The 16,285-nt window shown below is 32.2% G+C and overlaps 3 protein-coding genes across 3 annotated transcripts; 1 reads left to right on the top strand and 2 right to left on the bottom strand.

Moving 5' to 3' along the window:
• Positions 1 to 1,411: 1,411 nt before the first annotated feature.
• LOC11445019 (1-aminocyclopropane-1-carboxylate oxidase) lies at positions 1,412 to 3,586 on the top strand. Its single transcript, XM_003594113.4, has 4 exons — positions 1,412 to 1,606; positions 1,793 to 2,019; positions 2,174 to 2,507; positions 3,006 to 3,586. Exons 1-4 carry the CDS (start codon positions 1,502 to 1,504, stop codon positions 3,291 to 3,293), a joined length of 954 nt encoding a protein of 317 aa, XP_003594161.1. The 5' UTR covers positions 1,412 to 1,501; the 3' UTR covers positions 3,294 to 3,586.
• Positions 3,587 to 7,524: 3,938 nt separating this feature from the next.
• LOC11446886 (protein CLMP1) lies at positions 7,525 to 9,508 on the bottom strand. The gene has a single exon (XM_003594115.3). The coding sequence runs from the start codon at positions 9,203 to 9,205 to the stop codon at positions 7,826 to 7,828; it is 1,380 nt and encodes a 459-aa protein (XP_003594163.1). The 5' UTR covers positions 9,206 to 9,508; the 3' UTR covers positions 7,525 to 7,825.
• Positions 9,509 to 10,816: 1,308 nt separating this feature from the next.
• Positions 10,817 to 15,291, bottom strand: LOC11446887 (ubiquinol oxidase 4, chloroplastic/chromoplastic). The gene is made up of 8 exons (XM_003594116.4): positions 14,743 to 15,291; positions 14,545 to 14,638; positions 13,195 to 13,310; positions 12,737 to 12,845; positions 12,362 to 12,430; positions 11,807 to 11,878; positions 11,672 to 11,719; positions 10,817 to 11,315 (listed from the first exon to the last, which is right to left on the bottom strand). Exons 1-8 carry the CDS (start codon positions 15,043 to 15,045, stop codon positions 11,098 to 11,100), a joined length of 1,029 nt encoding a protein of 342 aa, XP_003594164.1. The 5' UTR covers positions 15,046 to 15,291; the 3' UTR covers positions 10,817 to 11,097.
• Positions 15,292 to 16,285: the final 994 nt, after the last annotated feature.

A 16,285-nucleotide genomic window follows, 5' to 3' on the forward strand; every position in this document is an offset into this window, starting at 1 on the left:
TGATCTTAAATATCTTTAATAATCTATTAGAAAAAATTATAAAAATTTGATATTTTAAAAATACTCATCAAGATGAATCCAATAACAAATTATATGCAACTATTTGTCTTTATATATTATATAAATAATACAAATTTTTAAAATATGTCATTTAAAATGGGACGGAAGGAATACCAACTAACAACAATATCTAGCAGCTAACTAATAACTATTGGCAACCATATATCTAACAACTAATTAACATTTGTCCTTAAAAATATTTATTATTTTACTAAAAATGGTAATGGTCCACTTTGAACCGTTTTCCTGAGATCCATGTTTTTTTTAGGAATTTTGAAGGTCCTTGCCCCTTTATTAAACTATGTGTGACAAAATTGTTTTATTAAATGGGTGACATGTTTTTTTCTTTCTTTTTTTTTACATTTATATTCTACAGGTTTTTCAGTGTTTTATTTCTATCTCTAATTTCAATTATTAAAATATCACTTTATTCTTAATGATTTTAAAGTTTTGTATAAAAAACATTGAAAATTAATTTTTATTATTATTATTATTTGTATTTACATTTCTTTCCAAATCTTTAAAAATAGAAAGTGAATTAAAAATAGATGAGTATCGATCATATGTGTGTAACGTCATCATATAAAAGATGAGGTCTAATCTGTAAGATTTAATTCACTTAACAATATTAATATTACTAGGCTTAATACATTATTTCGATTGAAATCTGCAACCTCATAGTTATTTGTGAGTTTTAGAAGACGTTTGTCGCTTTGTTACATATCTAAAAAAGAGGTGAGACCTGAATTATGGATGGTTAGCAAGTATAGATGATTACATAACATAAATGAGGAAATTAATTGTCCTATTAACAAAGGGCATAAACGAAGGAATTGAAGATTAAAACTTTAAAATATAGTCTTTATGACATGAACTGGATGACATGCGGACAACTACAAAGACTTATCTCTTTAGTTAAGTCGGACTACATAGGTGGAAAAAATATTTAATATGATTAATGTATTGCATGATATATTTTATAATAAAAAACATTATTTGTTTCTTTATAATTGTTTTTATGGACAACAACAATTTTATATTTTGAAATGATAAAAATCACATAAAATAAATTAATATAAGCAAAACAAAATCCAGTCATTTATAGGCATCAAATATATGTAAGAATTATTTTATTTTATACTAAATCAATTCATTTGCATTTGTTTTATGTTTTGTATTACTATATTAGTCTATTAATTTGTAAGAATTATCCTCTTGATGCATATATACACATTAGAATTTGTGACAATAATACAATACTTTTGTTAATTAAATAAATAGTTTTTCCATTCTTAACCATTCCTTCAAGTTGGATGCCTATAAATACATTACATTGCACCTTAAGAATCGCACTCCTCACAGCATATACTCTCATTCACATATAGCTGAATATTGAAGTGAGAGAAAAGAAAGAAACAAAGAAAGTTAAAAAAGAAGCAAAATGGAAAACTTTCCAGTTGTTGACATGGGGAAGCTTAACACAGAAGAGAGAAAAGCTACCATGGAGATGATCAAAGATGCTTGTGAGAACTGGGGCTTCTTTGAGGTACTAGTTCTATACATCATCAAAATTTCTCTTTAATACAGTGCATGTTTAGATTAACGGTGAACTTGACAGAATCACGATGTGTCGTGTCACCTCGTTAAGTTCACTTTGATTCTAAACATGCATATATATGTTTTGTTGTTTAAAGGCTTTTTGCTAATGTTATTTTGTGTTGTTTTTTTTAAGTGTGTGAACCATAGTATATCTATTGAGTTGATGGACAAAGTGGAGAAGCTCACAAAAGAACACTACAAGAAGTGTATGGAACAAAGGTTCAAAGAAATGGTAGCAAGCAAAGGTTTGGAGTGTGTTCAGTCAGAAATAAATGATTTGGATTGGGAAAGCACTTTCTTTTTGCGCCATCTTCCTTCTTCTAATATTTCAGAGATCCCAGATCTTGATGAAGATTACAGGTCACATATTTTAATGTTTTGTTAAAATATATATTTAGTATTTAATTCATATACACTGTCAGCGTAAAAAAAATTACTATTATAATTATTTCTAAAGTCACACATATAAAATCATATACTTAAACTCATATATTTATATCTTTGTGAATTTCAGGAAGACAATGAAGGAATTTGCAGAGAAATTGGAGAAACTGGCAGAGGAACTTCTTGACTTATTGTGTGAGAATCTTGGACTTGAGAAAGGGTACTTGAAGAAAGTGTTTTATGGATCAAAGGGTCCAAATTTTGGTACAAAAGTTAGTAACTACCCTCCTTGTCCTAAGCCTGATCTCATCAAGGGACTTAGAGCACACACAGATGCTGGTGGCATCATCCTTCTCTTCCAAGATGACAAAGTCAGTGGACTTCAGCTTCTCAAAGATGACCAATGGATTGATGTCCCTCCAATGCCTCACTCTATTGTCATCAACCTTGGTGACCAACTTGAGGTAACAATTTAATGTATACATGTTCATAAGATTTTAAATCACATTAACCATCGCGTCGCAATCCTTTATATTAAAAAGAATCATGGTCAAGTGCAGATACACTTGAGACGCTACTTCAATGTGCTGAGTTCGAATTCCCTAAAGACCATTGTAAAATGGTCGTACCACTTTATTAATAAAAATTCATCATTTTTGGTCGAATCATGGATCAGATACCGAGTTTTTTAAAAAAAAAATGTTGAAAGGAAGCTGATGCATTTTAAATCGCACCTTTTTACTTAAAACATCGCATGGGCACATAGCCACTTACTCTACTACTCCAATGTTCTCTTTTGTCATTTCTTACTATATAAGTCATGTTCCTATTTACTTTCTGTTCCAAAATAATTGATGTTGTAACATATTATAAGTTACAAATATTATAAGCAAATATAGCATAGTATAAGTTTCTTCTTTAATTTAATTTAATCAAATTTGGCACTTCTTTGTTAAAAACAGGTGATAACAAATGGGAAGTACAAGAGTGTGATGCACAGAGTAATTGCTCAAACAGATGGTGCTAGAATGTCCATAGCTTCATTCTACAATCCAGGGAATGATGCTGTAATCTCACCAGCTTCAACCTTATTGAAGGAAGATGAAACAAGTGAAATTTATCCAAAATTTATCTTTGATGATTACATGAAACTCTATATGGGACTCAAATTCCAAGCTAAAGAGCCTAGATTTGAAGCTATGATGAAAGCCATGTCAAGTGTTGAAGTGGGACCCGTAGTAACCATATAAAAAAAAATGCATATTATTAGATTGATTATGTGTGGTTTTGTTAATAAGCTGAGATTATTAAGCGATTTAGTCTTTGGTGTTTATTTATTATATATAATTGGTATGGGAGGTTAAGATCGAAAATGTTATTAAAGTTTTATAATAAACTATGATTAGTTCGATCTTAGATTGTGTGTAATCACCGATCAGTGATGATTAACTGATTAAGTATATGTAATGTGATGCAGTGATGTAGTAGTACTGTTTTTTTTAAAGCAAAACAAGGTGCTGTCTCATGATTCTTCTTTGGCTTATTGTGCTTTTGTAATAAAATATTATTCTTCATGCATTAAAAAATACATATATAAGAGACAGAAATGTTCATTAAAATTAACGTAAGGGAGTAAAACACAATTACCTACTAGAATCTAACAAAAGTGAAGCCAAAAACACAGTTAAAGGTGTGGAATACCCTAGTGGATTTGACAACTCTTGAGCATCAAATGATACATTCCCCTATTTTCACAAAGTGTTCACACTTCTGAAGACAAAATATGAGTGTTTGTTTTCGCGTCAAAAAATTTACGGATGTGCGTGCAAAAGTAAGGATTAGTAACTATTTTCTCCGTCTCACAATTATTGTCTCTTTAATATTTTTTTCTTTTTTTCTTAAATAATTGTCACTTTATAATACCAATGCAGTATTTATTTATTTTTTTCCTCTTGTCGGAGTATGAGTTTTAGTGAAAATACTTGTTTAGTTTTGTTAGAACCTTCAAATTTTAATTTGATAAAAGTGAAAAATGTGCATTTGATTGAAGATTTTACACTAATGTCTACATCAAAGTATTTTAAAAGTATAAAGATCTAAATATAAATTACTTCCCTTGTTCAAGCTCAATTGCAATGAAATCAATCTAATTCATAGTTACGTTCATCAAACATTCACTAAAACCCAAGGTAAATAGAAACGTAAGCTGAGAAAAAAATATTTCTCTTTTTTGTTTTCTTTCTTCATGAAATGGAATTGTTATTCTATTCGTTTTGGGAAAATTCGTTCCATTTGCCACTTGGATTTATTTTGGCAAGTTGGCTACTTGAACATCAAATCAGCATAAAATGTGTTTGTACATTTTGACAATGATCTTATTGTCGTGTTCTGTTCCAATCTCGATCGATGAGTACCATGATCTTGGTTTTTGTTTTAGCTTTGCATAGATGATCTAAAGGGAAAAAATTTGTCTTTGTTAAAAAATTATGCATTTGTATGCAAATTTTTATTTTTTATCTTCGTCCTTAATATGATATAGGCTATTCGAATTACACAATAACAAACTAAATTCGAAACAATCTTGACCGTTATTTTGAGATCCATCCAACGGTGGAAATAAAAACTGGTTGACACACCAAATTTGAATGTGATGATACTCCTTTGTTATTAGGGTTGATCCAATAATCTTTAGAAGCAAGTTATTAGGGTTGATCTAATAATCTTTAGAAGCAAGTGAGGTATAAAGCAAGTTTTAATATGTGTGGCCTTTTTGTCTCCACATGAGGTTTTTTTGCTTGTAGGCCTAAAGCGAGAGTTTTAGCATATTTATCTTTGGCTGCCTTGATTGTTAACTTTGTTTTTTTGGTGTTAACTCTCATTTTCAGAGGAATGAGCCCTGATAATCAAGAGTTCGACCGTAAAATAACTATAGTATAGTTTGACCAAAAATTGTTCTACCTAATAACACCACTAATTGTTAAATAAGATACGCCACAAACTTGTATATTAATTTGAATTGAATTATTCATGAAAGGTTTAGTTATTTATTCACAATATCTCAACTATTCTCTCTCCATTACATATTATTTTGATCAAGTGCTGGTATCTTGTCTTTTTCTTTAAAAAAATAGAAATTCAATTTCATGCTCGGCAATAATCAATGTCTCTCCAATCTATCATATCAGTTTACTTTCTAAAGAAGGAGATATCCATTTGATTGCTACTTGCTTTCTAAATTCTAAGTTTCTAATTTGAGGAATCAAAAGACACCTAATAATGACATATTATAAACTATATTGGACAGATAGCAACCAAACTAATTTTAATCATATTAACAATCTAAAGTTGGAAACAATCTTGGATATATGAAAACCAACTTAAACAAATACCAATAGCATAGGGAAATTAAATAATTAGAAAGAAGCAGAAAAAGTAGGGCGGTTTAAGGTTTGTAACTAAACTAAGTATATTAGATAATAGTATTAATATTCACTCTGATTTATAAAATTTGTATGGAGAATTTCAACTTTAGTCATAATATTCTTGATTAGGACCACAAATACAACTTCACCAATCTGTGTCGAATAATGAATGGCTAATGTAAAACAACAAAACAAATTTTCATCATGTTACAAAATCTATTGGTGTTAAACTGAAACAAGTTTGTGTTGTATAAGATTCATGTGCATTCTCAGCCTCCAGACTCATTACACATGAACAGTCCGATACATTAAAGTTTTTGCGTATGCAGAGTCCGGAAACCATACTCGATTTTTTTTTACTCAAGAACAATACAGAAATTGCGTTTTTTGTTTATTTATGAAATTGTGGTTTTAATTAATACGACAAATCTGAATGCATCGTGGGTTTGTTGAAATTACGGTGAGCTACCATATTTTTACAAAAGATACACGTTGTGGCTCATCGTAATTTTGACGAATACCAAAAGCTACAGCCATATTTGCATTATCGAATAAATATTGATCACTTTTTGGGTCAAAGGGCATCACCCTATATAGCAAATTGGCAGTGCGTAAACTTTGATGAAAGTGACCAGACAAGTTAAAAATACAGTCAGGTAGCTGATAAGATAAGATAAATATCTGTATACTTTTCTTGATTGAGCTTTTTTTAATATAGAATGATTTTCTTCTTATGACAAATTTTGTCTTTGTTAAAATGTAGTAGCATTAGCATATCCATGCATAAACAGTAAGTTTATTATTTGATAGTAGTTGATGAACCTGTGACAAATATGTGAATGAGTTTATTACGATTAAACTAACAGATAAAATTTAAAGTTTACTAGTTTAAAAGTAAATAGTTGAACCAATTATATTGCAACCCACCAAAGGGCAAGCTGTTAGTTTCTATAGGAGGGTCTGTACACCCCATGGCAAGATTCTAAACCCTTCCTCGCAGGGACGTGTCTTAGGCCCAACCGTTTGTTATAGCTAGGGGGCGACTAGGGTGAGGGAGGCGATAGCCCTCGCAGTACGGTTCAGTGGTTTTATTGTAATCTGAATCGTAGTAACTAGTAATATATATTGCTTGTAAAACTAACATGGGTTTTAATGAGTTACATCCATGGATTCATATACGGGAAAGACTAGATCTCAAACATGGAGAAGCAAAGATCAATTACGAGAGAACCACGACGTTTCCCCTTATAACAAAATATACATGGAAGATGATTTTTGTTATGTACTTTTTTTTTTGTAAGAGCATATATTTTTCTTATCTACTTACTTAAATCATGTGAGTGATGATAAAATCAACAATCATGCATGGCTATTTTTTCACATTGCGACAAATTAACCAGTGTTTATCAATCATCATACTAAATGCTTCTCCACTCAACGAGAGAAACAATTCATTCCCATTTTTGCTTTTATACTTTTGCAAGGGCATTCATTCATTTTTGTTATCCTTTTCCATTTTCTTTTCTACTTTTGCTTTTACTTTGGATGGCACGCCAGCTTTTGAGATGAGAAAGCGATTCAGCACTAAGGTACTCTACAAGGCTTGCTGTTGCATTTCTCCTGCTTAAGCTTTATCAGCATACAAGACAACTTAAAATATCAGGAGAAACCCGCACACGCCAAACATTAGATGGAACACATGCGAGTACACACCGAAAAAAGATAAAAATAACGCACAGATTGAACGTGGTTCGGCACCTCATACCTGCATTCATGAAAACATCTCAGCATAAAGTATGCACTGTAACCTCAAGGTGCTAACTCGGTGGTAAGAGTTTAGCATTGTAACCGCAAGGTGCTGAGTTCAAATCCCCACTGGGACGGCTGTAAAATGGTTATTAGTCCAATAATTGGATTACATCAAAGTAAGACAGCAAACCATGTCTACTAAACAAATAAACTCAATGTAGCAAATCAAAACCTCGCTGTAAAATGGTCAATACAAGCAGCATTTGATAGAATAAATAATCAAACAAACCTTTTCAAGTTATCATGGGAGCAAAACATTGCAACAACATATTCATTTGATAGCAAGAGAACAAGAACAATAGACTAATCTTTGGTTTGTGAAATTAATTATTGGAAACTCAATCAAAAAAATAATATTCAGAAATAATTTGCTTATGGTAGAATTTCATGGGAAAACAGCTGCAGAACTATCCAAAATTTTCAATTTGTGTTTAAAAGGATTCCAGAACAGAAGTTCATTTTGAGCTCAAATTATGAAGGAAATTCTGTCCATAGGCTTCATTGGAGACACATCATTCTTTCATCTCAAATTCGACCACATTCATTGTTATCTATTTCATCGTTTTGATTACATTGTGTGTTCTCGGTGATCCCTTTATTTTTTCATCCCTTGCATTTCCATTGAAACAATGCTTCTTCAAAATCCCCGAAACATCAGCCTCAGAAGCCCCAGCAATCTTGAACCGTTCGACAGAAGCATCCAACTTTTTCTTCCAATCACTCATTCCCAGTTTAAATTCCACTTGAGATCTTTCAAACAACATATTCCCCCAAAAAAGATGAATCTGTGATCTCATACCAACACTTCCTTGCTCACCAAGTTTTCCTTTTTCCAAGTTCTCCCACGCATCATTCGCGGCTGTCATCTTCTCCTCCGCAACATCAAAAAGCCGAAGTGTTTCTTTACCTAAATCCATCTTATTAGCTATCCCAAAAGACCAATTAAGCTTAGCCAATTCAAATTGTTGTTGTCCAATAGCTAATAATCCCTCATAAAAATCAGGTTTAATCACAACTGCTTGTTCATACTTTTCTCTAGCTAAATAGTATTTTTCCTGAACAAAATCAAATTCAGATTCGTTCATCACTAAAACCTCATTCTCATTTTCATCCATTCTAACAAATTTCCTAGCAGCACACATGTGAACATTTCCCCAATTGAAAAACGCCAAAGCAGCAACCTCTTGAAACTTAAATTCAGCTTTGTCAAGCAAATCTTGAGCTTCATCACTAGTCACAGTTTCTTCAAGCGCATCTGAACAAAACTCGGTTCCAAGATCATGAAAATCAATATATTTATCTGTTCCAACACGTGACCGAAATAACTGAGCGAATTCGTATAACCAATCATCAATCTCTAGATTCTCTACTACTTTATTGCATTCAGTACACATTTTCTCATCCAAGACACAATCTAGAGGTTTCTGTTTTTCATTGTTTTCTTCTTCTTTTTCTTCTTTCAACAAAGGTGGTTCGTGTTCGGGACTAACTTCGACGATATATAGTTTCAGAATTTCAACTGAATCGGTTTTATATACGCAAGATTCGGCGAATCTGAGTTCTTCCGTGGAGGTTATAGTCACAAGATCATCGTCATTATCTTTGTACTTTATCAAAACTGATCTTGAGATTGGAAATTTTTCCTTTACTATATCTCTTAATAATCTGAAGCTGCAATTTATTGGCATTTGGGCTAGCCTTATGTCGTCATCGTAAACAAGCTTCAACTGCCTCCATGCAATCTTAACATCTTCCTTCTGGTTTTCTTTAAGGTGTTCATTCGTTGGACCGAGCTTGGGCTCGCGAAGGCGACGTGAAATCTGATCGGACTTTTTTGGGCTAGGGTGAGGTTCGAAAGCGATATTCGATGACGATGGGGAATTTGGTTGCGAAACGTTACCTTTTTTTCTTCTACTCCCAGATCTTCTCATTTTTAAAGTTATCTATTTGAATCGCTCAAACATGCATGCACGTATAGTTGGGGATACCTTTGATTGATTTGTGAATAAAACGTGGAAATGGACATGTAAATCTAAATCAATGCTGGCGGTATTTGCAATGAAGGAGATAGATACATGGGAAAGAGAAACTTACATGTGTGACAAGATGGTATCCATTGGATATGGTGATCCCTTTTTTTTCATGTTTTTCCAGTGATAATATAAAGAAAACTGTTCTCACCAGGAAAAATAGAGACAAAATTGTAATGGAAAGGATCATACAAGATCTTCTCTCACTTTTATACTTTCAGAAAATGGCCATTTCTATTGATTCTGACTATACCTATCAATTTTTTTTGGGCAAGTTTGCACAATGAATATAATATTTATTTTGTTAATGATATTTTTATTTAATATTTAACAATATATGTATGTACTTCTTTCAACCAAAAAAAAAAATGTATGTGCTATTATTTTCAACTTTCCTATTTGAGGCGTGTCAGACACTAAATGTGGGTGCATCTTTCAGTCGAGATCCAAACTTTGATTCGTCACGTTGTGGTAGTCTAACCCGTTTTGTGTCACTTAACATTCGTTGGTCTTTTATTTTTTAACTTAAATTTAATTTTTCATCATAGTGTTTTCTAATTAAAAAAAGTATATCTAAATTATGGAAAGAAACATATCATAAAAAGATAGAGAACCACCACCAACCTCGGAGAAAGTTTACAATAAAATTTGTGTATTTTCAAATTCAAGCTCAAATCGCAATTAATACAAGTGTAATAATATATTTTGTGTCCTACCTTAGGAACCAATCTATTCTTATGGATGCTTTCACCATTGTTAAACAGATAGTGGTAGGGTGAGGTAGGAAAATAAATAAATGGTTTGTGAGTGAACCATCACTCATTACCGTAGATATATTTTCATAATATTTAATGTATCAAATCAAGGAACGGAAACATTTTTTCACTCAAGGAAATGAAACTTAAAAGGTTGGTGGTCTAAATATGATACTATAACTTGTCCATTCAAAAACAGAGGAGCTATACTTTCAATACAGTAGCATTCATTCTTAAACAACGAACTAATATATGATAAAAACCAACAGGTCAGCCGATCCGGCTGGTTTAGTGAAAAACTAGACCTAGCCGATTCAATCGGTCTTCATCTAGAGATATATCTTTAAATCAATCTTCATTCTAAAAATGTTTCTGCACACGACACAATGTCAACAACTAGATTCTAAACAGGTTTAAATTAGCAAGCTCAGCAAAAAGTCTTTTAATAGCAGTTTGAATTCTCTACAACAGTAAACGCTCGTTTGTATTAATCAAACAGCTCTAAAGTCACATCACTTGTGCAGCCACAATAGGATGGGTGTGGAAGGTGTTCAAAAATGATGCACACTGTCATTAGAGCTTGAGCTTAAGTTAACCATTTGACAGAAACACTTTTTTGCATTGAATCATTAAAAATTACACAACATTCCCCTATTATTGCACTTTAGGGAGAAGAGGAATATAACTGATTTCTTGTTTAATTAATTCTAGCTGGGCTGAACAAGATCTGGATTGCCTATCTATGGTAGAAGTTTCATGAAAAAAATGCTCTTTAAATTATATTTATCTTTGAAGTATATAAAATACAAATATAGTCACTGTTGCTTTAATTAAAGCATACATAATCGAATAAATTTTGAAGAAAAAAAAAAATTGCTCATACACCCTCATTGTAGAGGAATCTCATCCAAATTTCAACTATTTACTGACTGTAATCATTATTTCTATATCATACTGTAGAGGAATTTACCTCGTATTCTATTTCTTTATACAGTAGAGGAATTTTGAATGAATGTGTGATGTATTGTACTCCATGTCTTACTTCACCTTAGCTGGATTAGAAGTAACAGATTTCTTTATACAGTCTACAATTCCTTCACAGCCTGCTTCAATTGTACAGACTGATTCATCATCATCCTCTGCATCTGCATATGAATGAGGCGACCGGAGGTTCCCATAAGTTTGGCAAGCCCTCATTGTCTTGCAATGTTCAGCTTCATCGTCTCTGATGTTTAGAAATACATCGTACAGATTATCTAGAAGGGAAATAAAAAATAACCAACGTGAGAAATTTTACTGCTTTAAAAAAATCATAGGCAGTGAAGCATTTGATATGGTCCCCAGACCCTGGTATTCTGACTGAATTATACAAGCAAAGGGGTTTTTATTAGGGATAACTACACAGGAACGGTGCACCATATTCACAAAAGATAAACAATGTTTAGGGTGTGATAAATGAGTAACCACTTAATTAAACATTTGAGTTTTATTCTTAAATTGGACTTTTTTTAGCAAAATGCCCCGCGCCCCTTGCAAAGAAAATAAAAATGGTTGTATCAGACACAACAAAGTCAGTATATAAATGAATGTTGAACCAGGTTTCAAGACATACCTATCGTAGGCCTTCTAGTATTTGGAACCCTGGAGGTTTGAAATTCATCTGAAGAAAATGATATTGGAAGTGTGAAATTCCAGTTTTTTTGCCTCGAGTGGACAAATCTAGGTAGAAATATAATGGAAAACTTACCAAATAAATACAAGTCACCTCCTGTATAATAATTCACAGCAACCTCAGGAGCTGGCATTTTTTTCAACTCCTCTACAAAAAATTTACCAACCAGGTTAGTTACTTATTAATCACATGGAACAAAAACACTATATAATAAAAGATGAATGTGAAGGAAATCTAAACAATTTTGGAACCTTCATTGATTAAGATTATTAATATATCATGTATTTACTAAATGATCAATGCAGGACCATCTATTTGCTTTCATTTATTTTCTGATATTGACAAAAGAACGTCATAACAGAACAAGATAGTTTAAAACAAAAAGCTGAGTCTCTACACGGCTAGAATAATCTTGGCTTGTCAATTATTCTGCCATACTTCAGCCTAACGGCTCGCCCACAACTGATTTCATACCAAATAAATCATGATTCAAGAGCAAGATAAGTATGATTCAATGGTTTTATGGCCAACACTTAATTATGAAAACATAAAACCAAACCTATAAACGGTTAACATGTACAATTGCTTTCTTACTAATACATAAAAGAAAAGAGAGAACATCCCAAATACCTCCTTGTTCCTTGATAAATTTGTCATAAGTTTCAAATGCATGACTCTCTACGCATTCTGAAAAGTGATCTGCACTTGCAATGAATCATAAACACATATCAGATATTGAAGAACCAAGCAGACAGGTTGGAATGCTAGAATGTGTAATTCAGTAAAACATGGTACTTTTGATTATTTAGCAAAAGCAAACTAGATCAGTCTGTACATGTCATCTCATATACTTCCAAATAAGTGCCAATTTTTCATTTGGTCTCTTTGAAACTTATCATATGCTTGGAACTTCATGTCACTAAATTTTTATGATTAACACAGCCAAAAATTTGAAAGATGTAGCAGGGATAATAATGAAGCAAAAATTAAGCATGTAATACTTACATGCCATTCTTGGGCTTATTAAATACATTAAAGCTGTCATGAAGTAATAAAATATTGCAATATGTTGAGCAAGAAACCGGTCAAACCACCAAGCATTCCCTCCAAGTTCCTGCAACCATAGACCCAAACTTATTGCATGCAATAAAGTATGTGAATATTAGAGTTCATGTGCATGTCATTTCATACTGCAGAACTTGAGAAATACCATTCTGTGATTATTTTCCTAAACTACAAATCTGAACGTAGTTAGTGAAAGATACCCCTCAATTTTTGTCTCTTTTCAGTGAAGTCTTATAATTCAACCCATGTGTTAATATTCACAGTATTTTCAACTACCGACTCTTCAAAAACAAATCTTATGGATAGACTGCTACCAAGATTTTGCAGGATGACATCTTTTGAGTACAAAACAACAAGATACCAGAACATTAAAGGAAAAAAGTTGCCAAGGATCTTACTTCCATGATGAGCAAATGATGCATTTCATTCCAGCTCTCGGCAAAATGCACTTTCAGATAATCCGCTCGTCTCCACCAACCAAAACTCTCATACATGTGGAGAATTGACATAAAGGCTGCCACAAATATATAACAATAGTTAATACTTATGCTGAAATGTCACAATCACACTGCACTGTGACTCCCTACATTTACAAGTAATTAGACAAATATTTGAATGTGATACTAAATTAGTATAGTAATTTTCATGTACTGCTAATGAATTTCAAGTTCACTATATTATAATGAATTTTAGAAGAAAACCAACAGCTGGTATACATATCCTTTTCTTTTTTGATATAAAAAGAAAAAAGGGTATAATCATGTGTAGCAGTGAGAAGTAGGTTGTCAAACTCAATTGCATACGAAAACTCTTCGAATCCTCATAAACTCGATTAGTCAATTCATAAGAGCTTTTAATACAAAAAAAAAATGTAAAACATATCATAGTATCTTTACACAACTTACTACGTGCACACTTAATAAAATAAACTAGATGGGTTGAAAGCTCCATCAGACCAGATGCCCAGCCAGACCATGTTAGACCAGGCTCAAATTTACAGCAGAGTGAAGAATGGTGGAACTAAGTTCCCCTCATTGAAGATGGGTTTAGCACAGTAGAGCTAGATTGCAGGTCATTAAGGTTGAGTTGATTCACGTTGTTGGCCTGTCAAATTCATTGCAAACTTGCGACGATGTGTCTGTTCATATTTTTTAGCTCAGGGCAGTGTTTATGTTGGGAACTATGAGAATTAGACTGGGAAAAAAAAAAAAAAAAAAAAAAAAAAAACACCGCACATCTCCTTTGGAAATGGGACATTACATACATCTATGGAGTTGAGTGATACAATCGTGAAGTTAATGTTTTTGTACACAGTGAAGCCTTCTGTTGCATTTTGGGTTTTTAACAAACACAGAGTAAATCTTCATTTTGGTCCCTAAATGTGTAGGTGTAAGGTTGTATCCCAACCCTAAATGTATTGAAAGTACAAAAAACATCTTTTGAGTTTGTATTTTGTAAGTAATTTCACGGACTAAACTAACTAATGAAAGAGACATCCGATGACCAAACTCACTTAACGCATTCATTGTTTTGATTTTATTTTTTTAAAACTCGGTATCAGGCTTAAGGACAGACTAATCCGAATTCTACACAGAAAGCATGTGAATCTATTTAACATTACACAAACCATTTTGTAAGCAATTTAACTCAATTTTGATGTTCATAGTCGTAAACTGATACAATTCTACACAGAGTTTAACAGATGGATATTTGAAAGGCGTAAGCATGATATAGAAAATAGAACTTACCAAAATAAGGGACTCTTGCTATAGTTTCAAGCACAAAAAACCTTGCATAATTTCTATCACGGTACAAAGCATCAAGTATCTTTATGACAGAGTCCTGAAAATCAACAATTGAAGCTGAAAATGAGTAATAAACAACAAAAACGACAAAATGACAAATCCAATCCAATATCTGATTAAAATAAAAAAAAATTAATTTACCGTGAGAAAAATATTAACGGATTGTTCAACTTTAATAACCCCTTTTTCCCAAGCACTAGTAGATGAAGTATCATCGTCATTAGTTGAATTTTCAGTAACGGAATCTAAAGGAGAGGTTTTAGAAGGAAAAGTGTTTTGTGTAATAACTTTATCTTCTTTATCTTGTAACAAAGACGAACGAATTCTGAAAAGTGGAGGACGAAATGAAAGAGGACGAAAGATTAGAGAGTTTCGTGAAGATGATAATTTGTTAAGAGGTGTGATTGGAAAGAGCGAAGAAGAGAACATCGCCGTCGACGCCATGTTAAATGGTGGTGAGTTTTCTTCTTTTAAGTGGAAAGGGCAAAGGAAAGTGTTGTTAGTTGTGTTTGGAATGTATGGTATGGTATTTGTCGTTTGGCTGGTTTAATTGTATTGTAGTGTAGTTTGGCATTTAGGACCATTCCGGCGACTATTAGTTTAGTCAGTTCTTACGCATCAGCATATTCTGTGTGAATAAGGGTCCGGCACGGTAGTGGATTTTTAGGAGAAAGATATTTGTGTTAGTTGTAGATCAATAAACCCTGATTTTGTAAGATATTTGGTCTGTTTTTTTTTTTAGGAAAGTCACCTTGGTTATAATAATCTCTAATTTATTGAAATTTTAAAATAATCTATCAAGCCTCACGATAATTTTTTTCATGCAAATATTGAAATGATAACAAGTAAATGTTTATAAAAACTTGTATGACAACAAGTATGTATATTGAATGACTAATATGACAATATTAATTAAATATTTTAATATCAGAATTATTTTGACTAATGATATGCACAATCATGAGACTATGTCTATTTTGATGCATTGAAGAACTATTGTGACTACTTATTACACATTCAGACACCAAAGTGATTATTATCTTAATTTTTACCATGTCAACTTTTAATTATATTAGTCATTCTCAAAATATGGTAGAGACTAAATTAATAGTAAACATTTAAAATATAAAAACTTAATTTATAGTAAGAAGTTAAATTTTGAGGACCAAATTCATAGTTTGGTAGAGTTTGGAGACATTTTTAAAATGTTCCTAACCTTATAAATTTATTTAAGAGTATCTTACAAAAGGGTAGCACATGGGTGACATTGTGGTTGAAAATATTTGTGGTATTGGTCAATCACAATGTCACAAGTGTACAGAAAAACAAAAACAAAATCTTGTGAAAGAGAGAAGAAAGCCACTCGTAACATTGTGGTTGACCAATATTAATTTTTCTTCTGTCATCTTTTCTCCCAGAACACTAGAAGCATTGTCAATGTCAAGAATGTTCATATGAAAGTCTTAGATAGATTCATCATCTTTCATCCTAAGATTTTCAAACTTGGTAGTAAGAAGTTGCAATTTTGACATCCTCGCTTAGATGTGCCTTCATGAGTAGTTCACGGGATATTCTATGCATCCTTGGCCACAATACAATTATTTATTAACCTGGACATATTCTTATCAACCCCATTAAACAAGGTGTTCAAGGCTTTGGAGTTTCCAAGAGCAAGTTCATCTTC

Source organism: Medicago truncatula, chromosome 2 (assembly GCF_003473485.1).
Source record: "Medicago truncatula cultivar Jemalong A17 chromosome 2, MtrunA17r5.0-ANR, whole genome shotgun sequence".
Classification (NCBI taxonomy): domain Eukaryota; kingdom Viridiplantae; phylum Streptophyta; class Magnoliopsida; order Fabales; family Fabaceae; genus Medicago; species Medicago truncatula.